General features: G+C 46.5%; 1 protein-coding gene across 2 annotated transcripts in view; it reads right to left on the bottom strand.

Moving 5' to 3' along the window:
- The window catches only part of LOC118374632 (Kv channel-interacting protein 1-like), a 58,848-nt gene that overhangs the window by 13,156 nt on the left and 29,530 nt on the right, over positions 1-16,162 (bottom strand). The window contains exon 2 of one of the 2 annotated variants that reach the window (XM_052488211.1): positions 14,273-14,354. The exons of the other annotated variant lie outside the window; for it this stretch is intronic. Coding sequence (XP_052344171.1) covers positions 14,273-14,342 — 70 coding nt within the window. The 5' untranslated portion in view covers positions 14,343-14,354. The remainder of the gene's footprint in view (positions 1-14,272; positions 14,355-16,162) is intronic. 2 annotated transcript variants of the gene reach the window in all.

Here is a 16,162-nt window from a genome sequence, read left to right as displayed (position 1 = left end):
CGTGGATAACCCCCAGTGGTAACTACTCAACCTCAACGTGGATAACCCCAGTGGTAACTACTCAGCCTCAACGTGGATAACCCCCAGTGGTAACTACTCACCCTCAACGTGGATAACCCTCAGTGGTAACTACTCAGCCTCAACGTGGATAACCCCCAGTGGTAACTACTCACCCTCAACGTGGATAACCCCAGTGGTAACTACTCACCCTCAACGTGGATAACCCCAGTGGTAACTACTCACCCTCAACGTGGATAACCCCCAGTGGTAACTACTCAGCCTCAACGTGGATAACCCCCAGTGGTAACTACTCACCCTCAATGTGGATAACCCCCAGTGGTAACTACTCACCCTCAACGTGGATAACCCCCAGTGGTAACTACTCACCCTCAACGTGGATAACCCCCAGTGGTAACTACTCACCCTCAACGTGGATAACCCCCAGTGGTAACTACTCAGCCTCAACGTGGATAACCCCCAGTGGTAACTACTCACCCTCAACGTGGATAACCCCCAGTGGTAACTACTCAGCCTCAACGTGGATAACCCCCAGTGGTAACTACTCACCCTCAACGTGGATAACCCCCAGTGGTAACTACTCACCCTCAACGTGGATAACCCCCAGTGGTAACTACTCACCCTCAACGTGGATAACCCCCAGTGGTAACTACTCAGCCTCAATGTGGATAACCCCCAGTGGTAACTACTCACCCTCACCGTGGATTAGTCCATATGGTAACTACTCACCCTCAACGTGGATAACCCCCAGTGGTAACTACTCACCCTCAACGTGGATAACCCCCAGTGGTAACTACTCACCCTCAACGTGGATATACCCTCAATGTGTATAACTCACCCTCACCGTGGATTAGTCCATATGGTAACTACTCACCCTCAATGTGGATAACCCCCAGTGGTAACTACTCAGCCTCAATGTGGATAACCCCCAGTGGTAACTACTCAGCCTCAATGTGGATAACCCCCAGTGGTAACTACTCACCCTCACCGTGGATTAGTCCATATGGTAACTACTCACCCTCAACGTGGATAACCCCCAGTGGTAACTACTCACCCTCAACGTGGATAACCCCCAGTGGTAACTACTCACCCTCAACGTGGATAACCCCCAGTGGTAACTACTCACCCTCAACGTGGATAACCCCCAGTGGTAACTACTCAGCCTCAATGTGGATAACCCCCAGTGGTAACTAACTCACCCTCAACGTGGATAACCCCAGTGGTAACTACTCACCCTCAATGTCGATAACCCCAAGTGGAAACTACTCAGCCTCAATGTGGATAACCCCAGTGGTAACTAATCACCCTCAACGTGGATAACCCCAGTGGTAAGTACTCACCCTCACCGTGGATTAGCCCATATGGTAACTACTCACCCTCAACGTGGATAACCCCCAGTGGTAACTACTCACCCTCAATGTGGATAACCCCCAGTGGTAACTACTCAGCCTCAATGTGGATAACCCCCAGTGGTAACTACTCAGCCTCAATGTGGATAACCCCCAGTGGTAACTACTCAGCCTCAACGTGGATAACCCCCAGTGGTAAGTACTCACCCTCACCGTGGATTAGCCCATATGGTAACTACTCACCCTCAACGTGGATAACCCCCAGTGGTAACTACTCACCCTCAATGTGGATAACCCCCAGTGGTAACTACTCACCCTCACCGTGGATTAGCCCATATGGTAACTACTCACCCTCAATGTGGATAACCCCCAGTGGTAACTACTCACCCTCAACGTGGATAACCCCCAGTGGTAACTACTCACCCTCAACATGGATAACCCCCAGTGGTAACTACTCACCCTCAACGTGGATAACCCCCAGTGGTAACTACTCACCCTCAACGTGGATAACCCCCAGTGGTAACTACTCACCCTCAACGTGGATAACCCCCAGTGGTAACTACTCACCCTCAACGTGGATAACCCCCAGTGGTAACTACTCACCCTCAACGTGGATAACCCCCAGTGGTAACTACTCACCCTCAACGTGGATAACCCCCGCTGGCAACTACTCAGCCTCAATGTGGATAAACCCCAGAACGTGCAGTAGTTTAACCCACACAGATAAGTACTATAATAGTTATAGAATGGAGACTGCTCCACTCATCTTCTCCCTCCTCATTATACATCTCTTTATTTCTCTCTCTCTCTCTCTGTTGATTTTTGTCTCTTTCTTTACCCCTGTACTCCTCTGTCTATTCTTATCTAAACATTCTATAGGACCTGTCCTGCTCTCTGTCTCACTCATTCCCCTTTCTCACTCTGTATCCCCTCTCACGGACTGCATTTACTATCATTCTACCTGCCTCTCTCCTCTTTCTCTCCCCCTGTCCTTCGCTTGATGCAAGTGACTCATTTATCAACACACACGGCCGTGTGTGTGTGTGTGTGTGTGTGTGTGTGTGTGTGTGTGTGTGTGTGTGTGTGTGTGTGTGTGTGTGTGTGTGTGTGTGTGTGTGTGTGTGTGTGTGTGTGTGTGTGTGTGTGTGTGTGTGTGTGTGTGTGTGTGTGTGTGTGTGTGTGTGTGTGTGTGTGAATGAGGGCAGTTTTCACTGTACAGCATAATGTAGCTGTGCTTAACTTGCCTGAAAGTAACTTTATTAAACTATCGTTATATCCGTTCAACAATACACAAGTCATTGTCCCTCATGTAGACCAACCAATAGTTATTATTATTATCAATAAAATACATACGGGCGTCAGCGTAGCCTAGTGGTTAGAGTGTTGGACTAGTAACCGGAAGGTTGCGAGTTCAAACCCCCGAGCTGACAAGGTACAAATCTGTCGTTCTCCCCCTGAACAGACAGTTAACCCACTGTTCCCAGGCCATCATTGAAAATAAGAATGTGTTCTTAACTGACTTGCCTGGTTAAATAAAGGTAAAAAAAAAAAAAAAAAAAAAACATGCCACTATGAATCTTGTCAAATCTACTTGTAGTAATCACAATCTTCCAGTAGAGGGAGACAGATAGTTTTGGTCATTGTCAACATCTTGTATTCTCTTATATTGTCCTTATGGTGTTGTTTCCATAACCTCACTGACCATGAGAAAGCAAACACTCCTGGAGTCATATCACCATTTTATTATTGAGTATATAATCCAGACTCTTTCTCTATTTTTCTCTCCCTTATCCTCTCTCTTCCCTCTCTCACCTCTCTCCCCTCTATCCCTTTCCCCCCTCTCCCCCCTCTGCCTCTCCTGTTCTCTTCCCTCTGCCCCCCCCTCTCTCCTGTTCTCTTCCCTCTATCCCTTTCCCCCCTCCCTCTCCCCCCTCTGCCCCTCCTGTTCTCTTCCCTCTGTCCCTTCCCCCCACCCTCTCCTGTTCTCTTCCCTCTGTCCCTTTCCCCCTCTCCCCCATCCCCCTCTCCCCCTCCCTCTCCTGTTCTCTTCCCTCTATCCCTTTCCCCCCTCCCTCTCCCCCCTCTGCCCCTCCTGTTCTCTTCCCTCTATCCCTTTCCCCCACCCTCTCCTGTTCTCTTCCCTCTATCCCTTTCCCCCCTCTCCCACCTCTCCCTCTCCTGTTCTCTTCCCTCTGTCCCTTTCCCCCTCTCCCCCTCCCTCTCCCACCTCTCCCTCTCCTGTTCTCTTCCCTCTATCCCTTTCCCCCCACCCTCTCCTGTTCTCTTCCCTCTGTCCCTTTCCCCCCACCCTCTCCTGTTCTCTTCCCTCTGTTCCTTTCCCCCCACCCTCCCCTGTTCTCTTCCCTCTATCCCTTTCCCTCCTCTCCCCGATCCCCCTCTCCCCCTCCCTCTCCCACCTCTCCCTCTCCTGTTCTCTTCCCTCTATCCCTTTCCCCCCTCTCCCCCATCCCCCTCTCCCCCTCCCTCTCCCACCTCTCCCTCTCCTGTTCTCTTCCCTCTCTCTCTCGTTCTACTCAAACTGATCCCTGCAATCCTTCCATATGAGACTCTCGTTTGCATAATCTGAGTTAGCCTAATCTGTTTTGTCCCCCAGCGACCAGCTGCCTCTCATTGGCCACTTATCAGTGAGGAACGCTCTCTATGAAGCAGAACCACTATTCTGACATCACAACACTGAACAGGTATATGGATCACACACACCCATATTACACACTATTACACACACACCAATAGATTTACACAGCATTCCACCCACTCACAGCCAGTGGAGATAAGATACTGCATTCTAAATTCCATTTGACTAAAGCAACTTTGCGACTTCAGGACAGGGTGACACAAATTGACATACTGTAACTAAACCTTCACTTTGCATGCCTTCGGGTCACCCTTCACTCACACCAATAAATCACTGGGAAATGTTAAGCAGTGTTACTGCTAATGTACATAATCACTGGGAAATGTTAAGCAGTGTTACTGCTAATGTACATAATCACTGGGAAATGTTAAGCAGTGTTACTGCTAATGTACATAATCACTGGGAAATGTTAAGCAGTGTTACTGCTAATGTACATAATCACTGGGAAATGTTAAGCAGTGTTACTGCTAATGTACATAATCACTGGGAAATGTTAAGCAGTGTTACTGCTAATGTACATAATCACTGGGAAATGTTAAGCAGTGTTACTGCTAATGTACATAATCATTGGCCTTTTGAAGGGCTCTAAGTCCAACACTGACAGACAGTGACATCTCACATATTCTTAGGAAGTGCAAAAGAAACACATCCATTATTAAAAAGAGGCAGACACTGGCCGACACAAATTCAATGACTCAGAAAAGCAGACCCACACACACCATCGCACTAAATATTACGCTCATATCATGACACAGTCCGTGTGAAATGCATAGAGTGCCGTTTGTCTGCTCATCCCCATGGACAAGAAGAGTCTGCTATCAACACACGATGAAAAAAAAAACACTGTAGTAGATAGTCAACTGAGGCTGTCGTCACAGGATGTCTTGGTTAATAGGCACTCTCACAACCTGCAATACTCTGTATGAGCGTTGGTGAGAGGAGGAATATTAGAGAGGATGGGAGGGAGGGAAGGAAAGGAGGATGAGAGCAAAACCAGGGATGTGCAAGGGTTGGGTTGAGAGTGAGGAGAAAGATGTAGATCATGAATCAGAGTGTGTGGGAGAAAAGAACGAATAAATGATCAAACCAGAAAGAAATGTGGAATGAGGAGGAGGGGGGAGCAAAAAGAGAGAGGGAGGAGTGGAATTGGGGACAAGACGGAGAGGATGACAGAAAGAGAGAGGGGGAGAGAGAGACAGAAAGAGACAGAGGGAGATATGGAGAGAGAGCGGGAGAGAGAGAGAAAGAGAGAGGGAGACAGGAGGAGACAGAGCGAGAAATGGAGAGAGCTAGAGAGAGAGCGGGAGATATGGAGAGAGAGAGAGGGGGAGAGAGAGAGAAAGAGAGAGGGGGAGAGAGAGAGAGAGACAGAGGGAGATATGGAGAGAGAGAGAGCGGGAGAGAGAGAGAGAGAGAGAGAGAGAGAGAGAGAGAGACAGAGAGAGACAGAGGGAGATATGGAGAGAGAGAGAGAAAGAGAGAGGGAGACAGGAGGAGACAGAGCGAGATATAGAGAGAGAGAGCGGGAGAGAGAGAAAGAGAGACAGAGGGAGATGTGGAGAGAGAGATACGGAGAGAGATATGACAGAGAAAGGAAGACGAGAAAGGGTTTGGGAGACAGGAAGGCAGTAAAAGACAGGAAGGGACAGAAGAAATGAGCAAGAGAGAGAGGGAGAGTGGCAGGAAGCAAGAAGAGTAAGACAGCATTGCTGCAGGGAGCCCGAGTAAGGGATGGAAGGATGGGGGCGGAGGAGAAGGAATGACACATTCACCAGAGAGAAAAAGCCATCAAAAGCTTCTGTCGGAGCTGGCTGTCATCAGCCCCATGTCACTAAGACCCTGTCAGACTGTTACAGAGAAGAGACACACACACACTGTCACAGAGATAACATGCATCAGAAAACATCAGAGATGGAAAGACCCAGATAGGATAACACACCTCCGGAGCACAGCTCTAATAAGGTCAAGCTAGGATACTATATTTAACAAGGAACTATAACTGTAATCTGACGTTACCACTAGCCCTACTCTCTTAGAAAAAAGGTGTTATCTAAAAGGGTTCTTCAGCTGCCCCAATAGGAGAATCCTTTGAAGAACTCATTTCGGTTCCTATATATACAATTGAATTCAGAAGTTCACATACACTTAGGTTGGAGTCATTAAAACGCGTTTTCAACCACTCCACAAATTTCTTGTTAATTAACAAACTATTGTTTTGGCAAGTCGCTTAGGACATCTACTTTGTGCATGACACAAGTCATTTTTCCAACAATTGTTTACAGACAGATTATTTCACTTATAATTCAATGCATCACAATTCCAAAGGGTCAGAAGTTTACATACACTAAGATGAATGTGCCTTTAAACGGCTTGGAAAATTCCAGACACTGATGTCATGTCTTTAGAAGCTTCTGATAGGCTAATTGACATCATTTGAGTCAATTGGAGGTGTACATGTGGATGTATTTCAAGGCCTACCTACAAACTCAGTGCCTCTTTGCTTGACATCATGGGAAAATCAAAAGAAATCAGCCAAGACCTCCACAAGTCTGGTTCATCCTTGGGAGCAAATTCCCAATGCCAGAAGGTACCACGTTTATCTGTGCAATCAACAGTACGCAAGTATAAACACAATGGGACCACGCAGCTGTCATACCGCTCAGGAAGGAGACGCGTTCGGTCTCCTAGAGATGAACGTACTCTGGTGCGAAAAGTGCAAATCAATCCCAGAACAACAGCAAAGGACCTTGTGAAGATGGAGGAAACAGGTACAAAGGTATCTATATCCATATTAAAATGAGTATTATATCGACATAACCTGAAAGGCCGCTCAGCAAGGAAGAAGCCACTGCTCCAAAACCGCCATAAAAAAAGCCAAACTATGGCTTGCAACTGCACATGGGGACAAAGATCGTACTTTTTGGAGAAATGTCCTCTGGTCTGACGAAACAAAAATAGAACTGTTTGACCATAATGACCATCGTTATGTTTGGAGGAAAAAGGAGGAGGCGTGCAAGCCGAAGCACGGGGGTGGCAGCATCATGTTGTGGGGGTGCTTTGCTGCAGGAGGGACCGGTGCACTTCACAAAATAGATGACTTCATGAGGAAAGAAAATGATGTGGATATATTGAAGCAACATCTCAAGACATCAGTCAGGAAGTTAAAGCTTGGTCGCAAATGGGTCTTCCAAATGGACAATGACCCCAAGAAAACTTCCAAAGTTGTGGCAAAATGGCTTAAAGACAACGAAGTCAAGGTATTGGAGTGGTCATCACAAAGCCCTGACCTCAATCCTATAGAAGATTTGTGGGCAGAACTGAAAAAGTGTGTGCAACAAGGAGGCCTACAAACCTGATTCAGTTACACCAGTTCTGTCAGGAGGAATGGGCCAAAATTCACCCAACTTATTGTGGGAAGGCGAGCCAAAACTTTTGACCCAAGTTAAACAATGTAAAGGCAATGCTACCAAATACTAATTGAGTGTATGTAAACTTCTGACCCACTGGGAATGTGATGCAAGAAATAAAAGCTTAAATAAATCATTCTCTCTACTATTATTCTGACATTTCACATTCTTAAAAAAAAGTGGTGATCCTAACTGACCTAAAACAAGGACGTTTTTATTAATGTCAGGAATTGTGAAATGTCAGGAATTGTGAAAAACTGAGTTTAAATGAATTTGGCTGTGTATGCAAATTTCCGACCTCAACTGTATATACTGTATATAAAATACATTTTTTTAAAGGAGAACCCTTTTTGGTTCCAGGTATAACCCTTTCCACAAAGGGTTCTTCATGGAACCCAAAATAATTTTACCTGGAACCAAAAAAGGTTCTACCTGGAACCTTTTTTTCTAAAAGTGTAGCATACATTGTTGATATGACAAGATAGATATGTAAGGAACAAGACAGATATTCAAAATGTTTGTTTTTGTCCATCATCAATCTACACACAATACCCCATAATGACAAAGGAAAAACAGGATTGTAGAAATGTTTGAAAATGCATAAGTTAAATCAACTGAAATATCACATTTACATCTATATCTGTCTTGTTCCTTTCTCAAAGCTGTAACGTAACAAAATGTGGAAAGTGTCAAGGGGTCTGAATAGTTTCTGAATGCACTGTACGTAAGAAACAAGACAGATATGGAAGGAACGAGACAGATATGAAAGGAACGAGACAGATAAGGAAGGAACGAGACAGATATGGAAGGAACGAGACAGATATGGAAGGAACGAGACAGATAAGGAAGGAACGAGACAGATAAGGAAGGAACGAGACAGATAAGGAAGGAACGAGACAGATAAGGAAGGAACGAGACAGATAAGGAAGGAACGAGACAGATAAGGAAGGAACGAGACAGATAAGGAAGGAACCAGACAGATATGGAAGGAACGAGACAGATATGGAAGGAACGAGACAGATAAGGAAGGAACGAGACAGATATGGAAGGAACGAGACAGATATGGAAGGAACGAGACAGATATGGAAGGAACGAGACAGATAAGGAAGGAACGAGACAGATATGGAAGGAACGAGACAGATAAGGAAGGAACGAGACAGATATGGAAGGAACGAGACAGATATGGAAGGAACGAGACAGATATGGAAGGAACGAGACAGATAAGGAAGGAACGAGACAGATAAGGAAGGAACGAGACAGATAAGGAAGGAACGAGACAGATATGGAAGGAACGAGACAGATAAGGAAGGAACGAGACAGATAAGGAAGGAACGAGACAGATAAGGAAGGAGACAGAACGAGACAGATAAGGAAGGAACGAGACAGATATGGAAGAACGAGACAGATAAGGAACGAGACAGATAAGGAAGGAACGAGACAGATAAGGAAGGAACGAGACAGATATGGAAGGAACGAGACAGATATGGAAAGGAACGAGACAGATATGGAAGGAACGAGACAGATATGGAAGGAACGAGACAGATATGGAAGGAACGAGACAGATAAGGAAGGAACGAGACAGATATGGAAGAAACGAGACAGATATGGAAGAAACGAGACAGATAAGGAACGAGACAGATAAGGAAGGAACGAGACAGATATGGAAGAAACGAGACAGATATGGAAGAAACGAGACAGATAAGGAACGAGACAGATAAGGAAGGAACGAGACAGATAAGGAAGGAACGAGACAGATATGGAAGGAGCGAGACAGATATGGAAGGAGCGAGACAGATATGGAAGGAACGAGACAGATATGGAAGGAACGAGACAGATAAGGAAGGAACGAGACAGATAAGGAAGGAACGAGACAGATATGGAAGGAACGAGACAGATGTGGAAGGAACGAGACAGATATGGAAGGAACGAGACAGATAAGGAAGGAACGAGACAGATAAGGAAGGAACGAGACAGATAAGGAAGGAACGAGACAGATAAGGAAGGAACGAGACAGATATGGAAGGAACGAGACAGATAAGGAAGGAACGAGACAGATAAGGAAGGAACGAGACAGATAAGGAAGGAACGAGACAGATGTGGAAGGAACGAGACAGATGTGGAAGGAACGAGACAGATATGGAAGGAACGAGACAGATATGGAAGGAACGAGACAGATAAGGAAGGAACGAGACAGATAAGGAAGGAACGAGACAGATATGGAAGGAACGAGACAGATAAGGAAGGAACGAGACAGATAAGGAAGGAACGAGACAGATAAGGAAGGAACGAGACAGATATGGAAGGAACGAGACAGATATGGAAGGAACGAGACAGATATGGAAGGAACGAGACAGATAAGGAAGGAACGAGACAGATAAGGAAGGAACGAGACAGATAAGGAAGGAACGAGACAGATAAGGAAGGAACGAGACAGATAAGGAACGAGACAGATAAGGAAGGAACGAGACAGATAAGGAAGGAACGAGACAGATAAGGAAGGAACGAGACAGATAAGGAAGGAACGAGACAGATAAGGAACGAGACAGATAAGGAAGGAACGAGACAGATAAGGAAGGAACGAGACAGATATGGAAGGAACGAGACAGATAAGGAAGGAACGAGACAGATATGGAAGGAACGAGACAGATAAGGAAGGAACCAGACAGATAAGGAACGAGACAGATAAGGAAGGAACGAGACAGATATGGAAGAAACGAGACAGATATGGAAGGAACGAGACAGATAAGGAACGAGACAGATAAGGAAGGAACGAGACAGATAAGGAAGGAACGAGACAGATATGGAAGGAACGAGACAGATAAGGAAGGAACGAGACAGATATGGAAGGAACGAGACAGATAAGGAAGGAACGAGACAGATATGGAAGGAACGAGACAGATATGGAAGGAACGAGACAGATAAGGAAGGAACGAGACAGATAAGGAAGGAACGAGACAGATAAGGAAGGAACGAGACAGATATGGAAGGAACGAGACAGATATGGAAGGAACGAGACAGATAAGGAAGGAACGAGACAGATAAGGAAGGAACGAGACAGATAAGGAAGGAACGAGACAGATATGGAAGGAACGAGACAGATATGGAAGGAACGAGACAGATATGGAAGGAACGAGACAGATAAGGAAGGAACGAGACAGATAAGGAACGAGACAGATAAGGAAGGAACGAGACAGATAAGGAAGGAATGAGACAGATATGGAAGGAACGAGACAGATATGGAAGGAACGAGACAGATATGGAAGGAACGAGACAGATAAGGAAGGAACGAGACAGATAAGGAAGGAACGAGACAGATATGGAAGGAACGAGACAGATAAGGAAGGAACGAGACAGATAAGGAACGAGACAGATAAGGAAGAAACAAGACAGATATGTAATGAAAGGGACACATATGGAAGGAACGAGACAGATAAGGAAGGAACGAGACAGATATGGAAGGAACGAGACAGATAAGGAAGGAACGAGACAGATAAGGAAGGAACGAGACAGATAAGGAAGGAACGAGACAGATAAGGAAGGAACGAGACAGATATGGAAGGAACGAGACAGATAAGGAAGGAACGAGACAGATAAGGAAGGAACGAGACAGATATGGAAGGAACGAGACAGATAAGGAAGGAACGAGACAGATAAGGAAGGAACGAGACAGATAAGGAAGGAACGAGACAGATAAGGAAGGAACGAGACAGATAAGGAAGGAACGAGACAGATATGGAAGGAACGAGACAGATATGGAAGGAACGAGACAGATATGGAAGGAACGAGACAGATATGGAAGGAACGAGACAGATAAGGAAGGAACGAGACAGATAAGGAAGGAACGAGACAGATAAGGAAGGAACGAGACAGATAAGGAAGGAACGAGACAGATAAGGAAGGAACCAGACAGATATGGAAGGAGGAGACGAACGAGACAGATAAGGAAGGAACGAGACAGATAAGGAAGGAACGAGACAGATATGGAAGGAACGAGACAGATAAGGAAGGAACGAGACAGATAAGGAAGGAACGAGACAGATAAGGAAGGAACGAGACAGATATGGAAGCAACGAGGCGGATAAGGAAGGAATGAGACAGATAAAGGAAGATATAGAAACGAGACAGATATAGAAGGAACGAGACAGATATGGAAGGAACGAGACAGATATGGAAGGAACGAGACAGATAAGGAAGGAACGAGACAGATAAGGAAGGAACGAGACAGATAAGGAAGGAAACGAGACAGATATGGAAGGAGACAGATGACAGAACGAGACAGGAAGGAACGAGACAGATATGGAAGGAACGAGACAGATAAGGAAGGAAAGACAGATAAGGAAGGAACGAGACAGATAAGGAAAGGAATATGGAAGACAGATAAGGAAGGAACGAGACAGATAAGGAAGGAACGAGACAGATAAGGAAGGAACGAGACAGATAAGGAAGGAACGAGACAGATAAGGAAGGAACGAGACAGATAAGGAAGGAGAGACAGATGTGGAAGGAACGAGACAGATGTGGAAGGAACGAGACGAGACAGATGGAAGGAACGAGACAGATAAGGAAGGAACGAGACAGATAAGGAAGGAACGAGACAGATAAGGAAGGAACGAGACAGATATGGAAGGAACGAGACAGATAAGGAAGGAACGAGACAGATAAGGAAGGAACGAGACAGATATGGAAGGAACGAGACAGATAAGGAAGGAACGAGACAGATAAGGAAGGAACGAGACAGATATGGAAGGAACGAGACAGATATGGAAGGAACGAGACAGATAAGGAAGGAACGAGACAGATAAGGAAGGAACAAGACAGTTAATGCAATGCAAACTATATTTAATAATTTATATTTAATGTCTTCATTATGTCAATATTTCATGATATAAAACATGATATGTTATCTATTGTGATTTATATTACAATATGGAAATAGCCCATGGAAAAATAATCAAAAGAGCAATATGCAAAATTGTGCAAATATGCAATAAGCATGGATAACTTTGAACCACCAATCTCATATCATCTCACTGACCCCAAAAACTGATATATTGTGTTGCCATGCCAACCGTGCTTCCAAGGGAACAGGCAAGACGGAAGAGAGTGTGTGAGCAGAGTGACAAATACCTTGTGTATGTTTCCCCTCCACTGATGTCTGCACATACACTTATGTACACACACACACACACACACACACACACACACACCTCCTCTCAAGCAAACACATGCACATAGACATTACCTTACGCTAGAGCATGTATATATCCTCTATGTCCTGATGACACTACCCTTCTCTCTAGAGTTATCACCCACACATTACCTCAGGTGTTACCTCTCTCTCTCTCACACACACATTACCTCAGGTGTTACCTCTCTCTCCCACCCACACATTACCTCAGGTGTTACCTCTCTCTCTCACACACATTACCTCAGGTGTTACCTCTCTCTCTCTCTCACACACACATTACCTCAGGTGTTACCTCTCTCTCTCTCACCCACACATTACCTCAGGTGTTACCTCTCTCTCTCTCACCCACACATTACCTCAGGTGTTACCTCTCTCTCTCTCTCTCTCTCTCTCTCTCTCACACCCACACAAATTACCTCAGGTGTTACCTCTCTCTCTCACCCTCACATTACCTCAGGTGTTTTCTCTCTCACCCACACATTACCTCAGGCGTTACCTCTCTCTCTCTCTCTCTCCCACACATTACCTCAGGTGTTACCTCTCTCTCTCTCATCCACACATTACCTCAGGCGTTACCTCTCTCTCTGTCTCTCTCTCTCCCACACATTACCTCAGGTGTTACCTCTCTCTCTCTCATCCACACATTACCTCAGGTGTTACCTCTCGCTCTCTCTCACCCACACAGTACCTCAGGTGTTACCTCTCTCTCTCACCCACACATTACCTCAGGTGTTACCTCTCTCTCTCTCTCTCTCTCTCTCTCTCTCTCTCTCTCTCTCTCTCACCCACACAAATTACCTCAGGTGTTACCTCTCTCACACCCACACATTACCTCAGGTGTTACCTCTCTCACCCACACATTACCTCAGGTGTTACCTCTCTTTCTCTCATCCACACATTACCTCAGGTGTTACCTCTCTCTCTCACCCACACATTACCTCAGGTGTTAACATTCTCTCTCACCCACACATTACCTCAGGTGTAACCTCTCTCTCACCCACACATTACCTCAGGTGTTACCTCTCTCTCACCCACACATTACCTCAGGTGTTACCTCTCTCTCTCTCACACACATTACCTCAGGTGTTACCTCTCTCTCTCTCACACACATTACCTCAGGTGTTACCTCTCTCTCTCACACACATTACCTCAGGTGTTACCTCTCTCTCTCTCTCACACACATTACCTCAAGTGTTACCTCTCTCTCTCTCACACACATTACCTCAGGTGTTACCTCTCTCTCTCTCACACACATTACCTCAGGTGTTACCTCTCGCACACACACACATTATCTCAGTTGTTACCTCTCGCTCACACACACATTCAACTGATGCTTCCATAGAATAGTGACTTCATGATAATAATAATTATTATTATTATTATTATTATTATGTGTGTGTATGACATTGTATTGGTTGCATGTGTTGTTGATAGGTGTAGGTTGTGTTGTTTTCATAAATGTGTGTATGTGAGTGCTAACATCCTTTTTAAGTAAGTGTGTGTGTGTGTGTGTGTGTGTGTGTGTGTGTGTGTGTGTGTGTGTGTGTGTGTGTGTGTGTGTGTGTGTGTGTGTGTGTGTGTGTGTGTGTGTGTGTGTGTGTGTGTGTGTGTGTGTGTGTGTGTGTGTGTGTGTGTGTGTGTGTGTGTGTCTCACCTCTGGATGGCCTCCTCCTCTCCCCCTTGGTCCTCTCCCCCATGGTTAACGTGCCCACCACAGCGCCCATGTTGTCAGAGGTCTGTAACGTGTCTGACAGTTAGCTCTCACACTGCCTCTCTCACTCTCTCCCTCTCTCTGTCCCTCTTTCCACTCATCCTGTCATCTGACTCGGAATGGTTTACCTCAACGACGCCCCGCTATCTTTCTTTCGTTCTTTTACTCTCTCGATCTATGTGGAGCCTCGAAGTTCCTCTCCCTCTGCTTCTCCCTCTCCTCTCTCCCCCTTCTCTCCTATCTCTCCCCCTCCCTTGTTTCTCACCTTCTCTCTCTCCCTATCTCTCCTCTCTCCCTATCTCTCCATCTCTCTCTCTCACATCTCTCCTTCTCTCTCCCTCTCGCCTTCTCTCTCCCTCTCCTCTTCCCTCTCCCTCTCCTCTTCTCTCTCCCTCTCTCTCCCTCTCCTCTTCTCTTCTCTTCTCTCTCCCTCTCCTCTTCTCTCTCCCTCTCCTCTTCTCTCTCCCTCTCCTCTTCTCTCTATATCTCCCTATATCTCTCTCTCCCCTTCTCTCTCTATCGCCCTATATCTCCCTCTCGCCTTCTCTCTGACTCTCTCCCTCACTCCTTCTCTCTCACTATCTCTCCATAACTCTCCTTCTCTCTCCTTCTCTTTCCCTCTCTCTCTTACCCTCTCTCCCTGGCTCTCCCTCTCTACCCCCATCTCTCCTTCTCTCTCCTTCTCTTTCCCTCTCTCTTACCCTCTCCCCCTGGCTCTCCCTCTCTACCCCCATCTCTCATTCTCTCTCCTTCTCTTTCCCTCTCTCTTACCCTCTCTCCCTGGCTCTCCCTCTCTCCCTCCCTCTCTCCCTCTCTCCCTCTCTCCCTCCTCTCCCTCTCCTTCTCTCCCTCTCCTTCTCTCTCCCTCCTTCTCTCTCCTCTCCTTCTCTCCTTCTCTCCCTCTCCTTCTCTCTCCCTCCTTCTCTCTCCTCTCCCATTCTCTCTCTCTATCACCCTATATCTCCCTCTCGCCTTCTTTCTCTCTCTCTCCCCCTCTCTATCCTTCTCCCTCATTGTCCTTCTCTCCCCTCTCCCCCCTCCCTCTCCGTTTCTCTCCTTCTCTCTCCCTCTTCCATTCTCTCGCCCTCTCTCCCTATCTCTCTCCTCTCGCCTCTCTCCTCTCTCCTCTCTCCTCTCTCCCTAGCTCTCCTTCTCTCTCACTATCTCTCCCTCTCTCCTTCTTTCTCACTCTCCCTCCTTCTCTCCACCCATCTCCTCTCTCTCTCACTCTCGCTCCCCCTCTCTCCTTCTCGCTCCCCCTCTCTCCTTCTCACTCCCCCTCTCTCCTTCTCTCTCTCCCTCTCTCTCTCTTTCTCTCCTTATTTCTCCCTCTCCCTCCCTCCTCTCTCTCTCTCTCTTTCCTCTCTCCCCCTCCTCTCTCTCTCTCTCCCTCATTCTCGCTCCCTCATTCTCCTTTTCGCTCCCTCTCTCTTTCTATCCTTTTCCCCTCTCTCTCTCTCTCTCTCTCTCTTTCACCCTCCTCTCCCTCCTCTCCCCCTCTCTCCCTATTTCATTCTCTCCCCCTCTCTTGCTCTCAGGCTCTCCCCTCCTCTCCCTCTCTCTCCTTTTTTTCTCTCACTCTCTTTCCTTCTCTCTCGCTGTCTCTTCTCTCTCCCCTCCCTCTCCATTTCTCTCCTCCCCCCCCTCTCTCTCTCCCTCTCTCTCCCTTTCTCTCTCTCTCTCTCTCTCTCTCTCTCTCTCTCTCTCTCTCTCTCTCTCTCTCTCTCTCTCTCTCTCTCTCTCTCTCTCTCTCTCTCTCTCTCTCTCTCTCTCTCTCTCTCTCTCTCTCTCTCTCTCTCTCTCTCTCTCTCTCTCTCTCTCACTCTCCTTCTC

This window comes from Oncorhynchus keta, chromosome 30 (genome assembly GCF_023373465.1).
Source record: "Oncorhynchus keta strain PuntledgeMale-10-30-2019 chromosome 30, Oket_V2, whole genome shotgun sequence".
Taxonomy (NCBI): Eukaryota; Metazoa; Chordata; class Actinopteri; order Salmoniformes; family Salmonidae; genus Oncorhynchus; species Oncorhynchus keta.
Note: the sequence above shows the minus strand (reverse complement) of the source record. Positions and strands in the feature narration are given on the sequence as shown.